This window comes from Vigna unguiculata, chromosome 9 (genome assembly GCF_004118075.2).
Source record: "Vigna unguiculata cultivar IT97K-499-35 chromosome 9, ASM411807v1, whole genome shotgun sequence".
In the NCBI taxonomy this organism is placed as follows: Eukaryota; Viridiplantae; Streptophyta; class Magnoliopsida; order Fabales; family Fabaceae; genus Vigna; species Vigna unguiculata.
In genome coordinates this window covers 35,624,962-35,634,477 of record NC_040287.1, presented here as the reverse complement: position 1 = coordinate 35,634,477, position 9,516 = coordinate 35,624,962, and the positions used below count along the sequence as shown (strand labels likewise).

Sequence of the window (9,516 nt, the reverse complement as noted above, 5' to 3'; positions counted from 1 at the left end):
ATATATATATATATATATATATTAATAAAAAAGTTATATATATAAACACACTTAGAAACTATTTGTTTACATAAACATAAAGAGGTTTTCTACTAAAAACAGAAACAGAAAAATAATTCCGTAAAAATACTTTAAATAGGCCATGCAGATAATTTTTGTGTGTATATACATTGTGTAAAAATGTGATTTTTTTTTTCATTTTAAAATATTAGGGTAAAGATACTCATTGCTGATCCAACCCATCTATATATGCAGTCAAAATATACGCTGAAGCGAAATGTGAGTGACACTACTATCAAAATCACCACATACTTAGTTTGAATAATTTTTACATAAACTAAAACTAATTTATATGTGAGTTAAAAAAATTGACTATAAAATTTTAGTTGAGAAAGTATTTATAAATTAATTTATACATAAACCAGTTTATATTGCAATTTTTAATGAAATTTTGAAACGTATATTCTAATTTCTTTGTCACGGTATACGGATGTGACGATTGTTTGTACTAAATAACAAAGAGAAGAAAGAAGATAAAAATAAATAAATAATTTATAAAAAAAGTTGTAAATGATTTGAAGAATAAAAAATTAGGTATTAAATACATGTGAATGAAGAATGATTGAGGATAGCTTATATGGGAAAAAAAAATCAAGTGAGTTCATATCTGATTAAATACAATTGAGATTAAGTGAGTTCCAAATAATATATGTTCATTCTCTCGTAGAGTAAATAATGGAAATTAAGTTTAAGAGTTTTTACACTAAAATAATTATGAATTTCAAATTTAAATTCATCAATAACAAACTATAATAACGATGTTATGGAGAGAGACTAATTTTATCAAACATAATTAGTACATTCTACCCCTAACAATAGTAGTATTTTCACTCTTCAACATAAGTCTTTGTTCAAGTTAGGTGTGAAATATTCCGATAAGACCATGTCCGACCAAACCAAATGAAAAAATAAATTGTTGGTCGGCACGAATTCAAATAATATTAGATAAATTAAAGCAGGTAAGATAGGTATAAGTAGTCGAATACAAATTTGAAAAAACGATTCAATAATACTCGAGTAAAAGCAAAAATTTGAATTCACTACTGATTTTTATATTATTTTTTGTTATGTCTTCAAAATATATTTGATCATTAATTTTAAAATTTTAAAATATATTAAAATTATTTTTAAAGTATTAAAATAATGTATTTAATGTTCTGCCGAGAAACCAGACTCATAAAAGCACTCACTTTTGAATCAAACCCTAGCCACGGATGCTTTTTCATTTTCGAACACAACTATCTTTCTATCGCCACAATAAACCCAAGAATGCTCCAAATGTTGAACTTCTATACAATATTTCTCTTCTTTTGAACCCTTATCTTCCACCGAAGCCAAAGATTCACTATTGGGCCTTGAGATCACAATAAGGAAAAGGTACACCGCGACAACCAATTCTAGAATGCAGAGAAACAGAAAATGAGTGGTTTTGTTCTTGGTTTTTCCTTTTTTTTAGGTTTGAAATATGGAGAACCTTAAACCCTAAACATTAACAACGACAATTATTCAGATCCGAATAATTATATTTAACATAATATAAAATTATCTATATCCGAATAATCCGAGAAATTAAATAATCGAATTATATATTAAAATATTAAATTCAGATTATGTTGGTTAGGTCTGACCCAACCCTAATTCAACCGCTGCTCAACCCTAGTTCAAGTCTTTACTAATATATAACTTTCCAAAAATCTTCTTTTTTTCATCCTAGCTGCTAACCATGGAGGATAACAAACAATGTTGCTTTTGGGTTGGTTCCACAAGTGCAACAAAACCATACTATACACACCATGCCCAAATATTAATACAAATAAAAATATATCGTAATTTATATATTAATAATATATATATATATATATATATATATATATATATATATATATAGATAGATAGATACTTAATTGACTTTTGATAGCTAACCATACATTTCTCACTTACGAAATATTCAAGAAAAACAAGTGCTTACAGATTTCAAGAGAAATTCTTAGATACTTGAAACCGGATATGGCTCATTCACCATTTTACATATCTTCAGTTAGAGAAGGGTAACCTGAAAAAATAAAAATAAAACAAAGAACTTGTTCAAAATAACGTAACAGTATTTGCAAGTGTTCTTTACATGTATTATTATTTGTACACCCAGCAAATTTTTACACACACTTTACATTCATTATTTCACTAACAATTTTTTTTTTACAAATATAAAAGTTAATTTTTTTAAGACCAAAACATTCTTTAAATATGAGTCATAAAAGTTATGTATATAGAGTTGTCGTTGGTGTTTGTTGGGTTTGCTTACCCTAACTTGAGAGACGTGTCCGAGGAACCATCTTCAACAGGAGGGTCACTGATGCAACTGCTAACGTTGTTTGTAGACTCTAATGAAACACCTTCTTCTTGCATTCCCATATTTGACTCCATCAAAAAATGCATTTTTGTTTTACGCACCATAGCCATAGCCTCCATCTCCGTCTCCGCCAGCTGATTAATTCATGTAACATTAAAACTTTCTGTAATTTATTTATCTACTTCTAAATTAAAAATCAAGACAATATAATATTACCTATTATATTATCTTTTCAATTTTGCTTTTATTATCTTCACTTCATTCTTAAATGTTTTTTCTTACGTCTACCATAAATGAGAGACAAATTAAATACAGATTTATTGCATTATTTCATAATCTTGAGTTTTTCGTAAGTAAACAGAATAAAAGAAATTGAGTGAGTCTTTGATTTCTCACCTTTTTCTTTAAATGCTTGTTCTCTTCTTCCAACACGATTCCCTTTAGCAGACAGAAAAGAAACCAAACAATTAATCCTCAAAATTCGGAAGTTACTAGAAAAATCTAGCCCTAAATTGACTTGAGTATGAACATTATGATATTCCTAGAATTAAAACACTGTCGCATTTCTAATTATATTTATGATTATAACATAACCAAGTTATCGAAATCCTGGTATTCACTAAAGGAAACACTAATTTAATATTCATGCAGCAAGAACTATGAAGATTATACTATAATTAGTCTGCATTAATTTCAATTTGAGTGAAGACACTATAACTGCATCATTTATATCAGAAAAACCTTTTTCTGAAGTTCTGAAATCTGACCCATCATCTGCTTTTCCTGAAGGAAAAAGTTGAAATGAGTTGGTATATATATATATATATATATATGAATCATTCATCAGAAAATGGACCACAGAAAATTAACCAAATGAGTTTATGTTCTTACCTTTATCTCAATCACACGGTCGAGTCCACTTTCAAGTTTTTTCTCCAGTTGCTGCAACTCATCTAGGCCTAGTCCTTGAAGATTATCACCTTTCATCCAACTAATAGTTCAAAACATAAACACAATGTATGTTACTTCATCCAGTTATTCTTCAAGTTTATTTTTATTTTTTTAATTTCAAAAATAAAAAAATCATATATACCTTAGTTCTTGGGTTCTCTCTGCAACTTCCTTACTCAATTTGGAGGTAGTCTCTAGCTGAAATCAACAATATAAACTAGTGCAGTTACTTATCAGCTGTTAGTGTTACTTCAACCTAAAATTTTGAAACGTGTTTATTTGATTATCACACACCTCTTTCAAGAAGTAATAATAATAATAATAACATAGTATATAAGAATAATTAGATCATTTTCCTACATAATATGTGTTTTGGTCTCCAAGAAGTTAAATAGAGAAAAACAAAATATAAGAACATTTTTTTTGTACAACCTGCATTTCTAGTGATGGCCTGTCCAATTTGTCAATGCCAGGGGAATGCGAATTATACTTGGTAATTATGCCATTCATACTATAAAAAGACCAAAACAAAAAGAGACAAAAAAAAAATGTTAGCAGAAAAGTTTAAATAAAATGCATTTTCTTGAGAGAAAAATAATGGATATAAGGGTTACGTGATTAATCCATGCATACGTATAATAAATTCATGCCGATCAAAAAAAAAAAAGTATAATAAATTCATAATTCTTATGCAATTTGTAGAAGGAGCACGACATTCATATGAAAAATTATCTTATCTGTATATAGAGAAAGAATTTCTGACAGTTTATCTTTGAAATATTTATTAACTCACATTGCATTTAACTCGTGTGGTTAAAAGTAACTCCTGATATCATCTAAAACTTCGTAAACAGATTTCTTGATCAGCATGGTCTTATATATAAGTCGACAACATTAGAAAAAAAAATCTTCCCATAACACAGAAACAAAAAGTAATTAAGTTAATTTTCAATATAGTATTTGAGAAAATTTAACTCGTAAAGAAATAAAATTTTCTGATAAGCAAGTGGTAGCCAGAATCAATGATGTTTTATAAGATTTATGGACATAAACAAAGGGATAAAATCTTTTTACATTTCATATAAGCAACAAAAAAGGTACCTTTAGGAATGAAAAGTTATGAAATAGAGAGAAAGAAAATTGTAGTGAGACTAAAACTTTTGAGGACATAAAAAATGGAACATGTCAAATTGTTAAATATATCCCTTTTATTTTCCTTTATGTGCTGCTTCAAGTTCATTTGATATGAAAATTGACCCAAGAAAAGAAGTCTTTAAAGAACAAGAGCCTCTAAGACCTTGTCTTTTGTGAGGAGCATCATAATCGACGCAAAAGCATGCGTACTCATTACTCTGGCCCGTCTCATATTTTTTCGGTGAGCCTGCGGACCGGACCCGCAGACTAGGCCTAATTGCCATTCCTAAGAAAAACTAACATATAAGAGAAACACTTATATTATCACTGTCATCAAGGAAAATTGATACATCTATTCACTTATTTTCGCGAGCTTCAACCAATTTAAACCTCATGAAATTCCTTCACCTTCAAATTTGAGTAAAGCATCTTCAACCTTTATTATTTTTATATATTAATATTATGATATATGCTTTCAAACACACAAGATTTATTTATTTTTTTAATACATAGAGATTATTCTGTTCTTCCTGTAAATATCACTGTATCAGGATGTAGTTTCTTTATTTATTTCTGAACTATTTACATATATATACTTTACTTGTTTTCTGAATTATTAGAAATGATTTTTCAGAGATGTAATTAGAGTATGGGGATATTTCCCTTCAACCAAACATGAAAAATACAATTTTTCGAGAAAACAATATATTCTAAAGCAATAAACTAAATGTATACTTTTTCTATTTAATTTCTCACACTGATGTTTCTGATAATGATTAAATTAATGACAATGTAGTTTTAGTTAGCAAAAAAATTCCCTCACCAACACCTTAAGAAATATTTTGAGAATTTAGGGCTTTTGTTCAATTACATATTTAATTCAATTCACCAATGCACGTAGTTCAAGTTCCAACATTCTATTATATAAAATAATTGCAATAATTTTTTAAAATTTAAAATAATTAGTCATTATATTAATTTATTAACTAACTTACGTACTATTTATAAATTAAAATTTATTGATATCTAAAATAATCTATAATATAAATAAAAGTTATAATTGACTTATGATTTAGAGTTTGATTTGTTTTCTATCAGTTTTAACTACTCATTATTATTAATTTTAAATTAGTCTCTAACTTTTAAGTTAGAAACTAATTTAAACACTATAATTCATTAGTAGCTAAAATATCTAATATTAGAGAATAATTTTGACTCTAATTCATAAATCAATTTTAATTTTTTATTTATAATAAAAATTATTTTATATACTAATAATTTTTAGTTTATAAATTGATATCTAAATTAATAGTAATTAATTATTTTTTATCTTTAAACTCAATTGTTATTTAATAATTTTCTTATAATATATATTATTCCTAATTCTCCAATTTCAATCTCATCTTCAAGGAAAAATATAGTTGACATATATGGAAGCAATATACATCAGAGTTATCAATTTTGAATAGTAAAATGTAAAATAAAGACTCATAATAGCATCAGATAAGTCCCAATCCATTTATAAATAAGAAAAAATCATTTTTTTAACAAACTATTTTTGACAAATTTGACAAAATTTCATAAATATAATTAAATAAATTATTTTTTTTATTTTTTAATCAAGATAAAGTAATAAAGTAATATCTTTTTACTAATTTAGGTAATTTGTAAAAATTTATCAAAAAGGGAGTACCTAATCCGAACTCTATTAAGGACCAACTAATACCAAAACAACAGAAGAAACAAGACCTGAGAATGTTTTGTGTACATATGGCACACTTCTCCTGAATTAAAACCGTATAGTTACCTCACCAAAACCATCAATTGCTACCTAAGCGTATGATCCTTGTCTGTGAAACCTAATTCCCTATGTCAAAGATTGCATAATTCGACCATTTATAAAACCATCAATTTTTTTTTTTTAGATAAGGATAAATATATAAAGAGAACGAGTTTGGAATAAGATTTATCACGTGATGAAGGAAGATATATAAAAGTTAATAAGCAAAAATATTAAAGTAAAATAAAATATCATTCTAAATGAAAAAGCTGACTGTAATATTTTCTCAAAACTTACTCATGAGTGCGGAGAAATTTGTTGTTCAAGCTTTTTGTGCAAATATTATTTTATCACTCTATTGACCAGTTTGTTTGTTCCAACCAAGCACACTCATTGTGTCATTTCGAATTCTGAGAAAAGCATTTTCCTCTTATATCCTATAATGTCTGTTTTGTGTACCCGGAAAATGAGCATTAATGTCTGACATTACCAAAAGTTCAAGAGAAACCATATACAGAAAGGTTTACAGTTATGAGTCTTGCTGTAACAGATCTCTGATCGTTTATACTTTTGAGACATATGACAAGAATACCAATTCCGTTTCTCAGAAATTGTAAGCAAAGTTGTCGTTATAATATAAGAATGTGCTAGATTGATACACAAGTTAAAGACCAAGAGAATTTGTTTTTTCTTGCACAATTATACTACTTTTGAAACAACTTTTGTTGTCTCTTTGGTGTTTGCGGAACGATTTTTCATATACATGTATATGAAAAAAAACATATATAAAGCTCGTGTCTTAGCATACAACACTTTATCTGTGGGATATTCAGTGATAAACTCGTGCTTCTTCCAAGAGTCAGAAAATAAAGACGAGTTCTTTGAACGGGTTTAGATTTATAAGCAACCAAATACATTTTCATAGCTTCAAATGAAACCTTCGAAACTGAAGTTTCTTTCCTAGACACATGATTCTTTGGGAAAAGTGCATTAACTGCACAACAATAACATTCAACAGCCAGTGAACTAAGATGTAATAACACTAACATCAAAGGTAGTCGAAACTATACCTATTAACTTATGCACCTGCATTTTTTTTTTGTTCCTCTCAGCAGCACAATCTTTCATGGAAACAACTTCAATAGACTACTATTAAATTCCCATAAAACAAGAACACAAGCGAGCGAAACGAGGTTTGTGTTCCAAACCCATCATGAGATTACACCTAATACACTGTCCCTCTTTTTCTCTCTCTCTCTCTCAAACACATTCCGTACACAAACTACAGGCACTACTAGCTTAGAGGAATTGGGACAAGAAGGACCAAACACACACACAAACACACATATACGTATTAATCGAAAACAACGTAAGAATATTATGCTTTATACATGTATATATGTATGTATATATACAAATACTGAGAGAAAAGTCACAGTTGTGTAATACAATATCTATATATGTATCCGTACATACCTGGAACTGCTATAATCAAAGAGTTTCCCTGTAGATGAGAAAACTATGAGACCAACATCAGCATCACAAAGCACAGAAAGCTCTTCAGCTTTCTTGAACAACCCTCGCCTTCTCTTAGAAAATGTTACTTGCCTCGCGGTTATGTTGTCGATTTTCTTTATCTTTATCTTCGCCCTCGTCATTTTCCAGCTGCAAAAACTGAATTAAAAGAACTGTTTTAAACTACACACACTTCTCCGAAAACACAAAAAATAGTTGTACATGACACATATGTATATAAGGATATGGAATAATAAATGGAATGATGAACACTGGTTCTTGTGTAACTCGGAAAGAAAAAAAAAAAACCCTAATAAAAGACAGACCCAGTTTCAGATCTGGATAACGGGAACAGAAAAAGGAACCTACCACACCGAAAGGGAAGTTTGTGAACATGCAAGGATTTTGAGAGGTTTGGATTGGTGGGTGGGTTTTGATTTCAATTGGGTGTTGATTGATATGGTTGAAGGTAGTGGAGAAGTTTATGTAGCAGTATTTTGATTTGTACTGAAAGGGGAAAAACTAAGAAAATGTTGCTCCAATCAGATTTAGTAACAAAGAAAGAAAGTGGTAAGAGAAGGAGAACTTTTGGGAGTCAGGAACACAAGAGAGAGAAAGAAAGATAACCTTGATTTGGACGCTGGCTTCATATCAAGAAAGGAAAGAAACCCTTCCCTTTATAGATAGCTAGATAATGCTCAACTCTTTCTATTTTCATTACTAATTAATTATTTATTTCTCTTATATTATATCCCTTCTTTTTCTTGATTTTTTTTCTTACCTGTATTTCATTTTAAATAATTAATTAATGACTGTGACCACTAGTCAAAATCGGATATGGATATTTCAAAACATGGAATAATTAATTGTAGGAAAATTGCCATTGGCTATTCAGAGATCGATGCGAAAGGAATTTCAGTTCAGTCTTTTACACGATTGTTTATTTTAAGCACCGTGGTTGCATGAGAGTAAAATTTAGTGTTTAATATGTTTTTAATCCTTTAACTTTGATTTAAAATTGGAATTTATTTTTGGTTGAAATTTTGATAAATTTTGGTCCTTAAATTTAAAAAATGAATAAATATAGTTTTTTTAACCTAATTTTGTTAACTTTTTATAGGTTTCAAACGCATTTCTCAATAAATATTGAGTCAAGAATGTGTCAAACGGCGTAAACAACTCTGATGTTAATATAAAACACATTTCACATGTTAAAAAAAAGTTAACAAAATTAGGTTAAAAGGACTATATTCATTCATTTTGAAAGTTTAAAGACCAAAATTTATCAAAGTTTCGATTAGGGACGAATTCCAATTTTGAATCAAAATTGAGGGACTAAAAACATACTTAACCCTAAACACTATAATAAATATTTAGAGACCCAATATTCTTATAATTTATAATATATATATATATATATATATATATATATATATATATTTATACTAACAGTTTATTAAAATATTGATAGAAAATAGTTTTGAATTATATTAACCAATTGAATGACTATTTCACGAAAAGTATATAATAAAAAAATAGTATCTTTGATATAAGAATTATTAGAAAACTGTAAAATGTACTGAATGAGTAGTCTTATTCATCAGATAATAATTGATGAAAATTATACTGGATAGCATTTTTCAGATACTTAAATATTACTATAAGAATATTAAAATAAACGTGACTACAATAAAGTAAAGTTTGATAATTATTAGTACAGCTCAAT

The 9,516-nt window shown here is 28.0% G+C and overlaps 1 protein-coding gene across 2 annotated transcripts; it reads right to left on the bottom strand.

Moving 5' to 3' along the window:
* Positions 1 to 1,997: 1,997 nt before the first annotated feature.
* LOC114162273 (MADS-box protein SVP-like) lies at positions 1,998 to 8,455 on the bottom strand. 2 transcript variants are annotated; one of them, XM_028046099.1, is made up of 10 exons: positions 8,418 to 8,439; positions 8,160 to 8,312; positions 7,752 to 7,949; positions 3,794 to 3,872; positions 3,504 to 3,559; positions 3,302 to 3,401; positions 3,152 to 3,193; positions 2,807 to 2,848; positions 2,363 to 2,544; positions 2,095 to 2,113 (listed from the first exon to the last, which is right to left on the bottom strand). In XM_028046099.1, exons 3-10 carry the CDS (start codon positions 7,931 to 7,933, stop codon positions 2,095 to 2,097), a joined length of 702 nt encoding a protein of 233 aa, XP_027901900.1. In that variant the 5' UTR covers positions 7,934 to 7,949; positions 8,160 to 8,312; positions 8,418 to 8,439. The 2 variants fall into 2 exon arrangements, with proteins under 2 accessions (XP_027901899.1, XP_027901900.1); XM_028046098.1 differs by lacking the exon at positions 8,160 to 8,312 and having other exon boundaries at positions 1,998 to 2,113; positions 8,418 to 8,455.
* Positions 8,456 to 9,516: the final 1,061 nt, after the last annotated feature.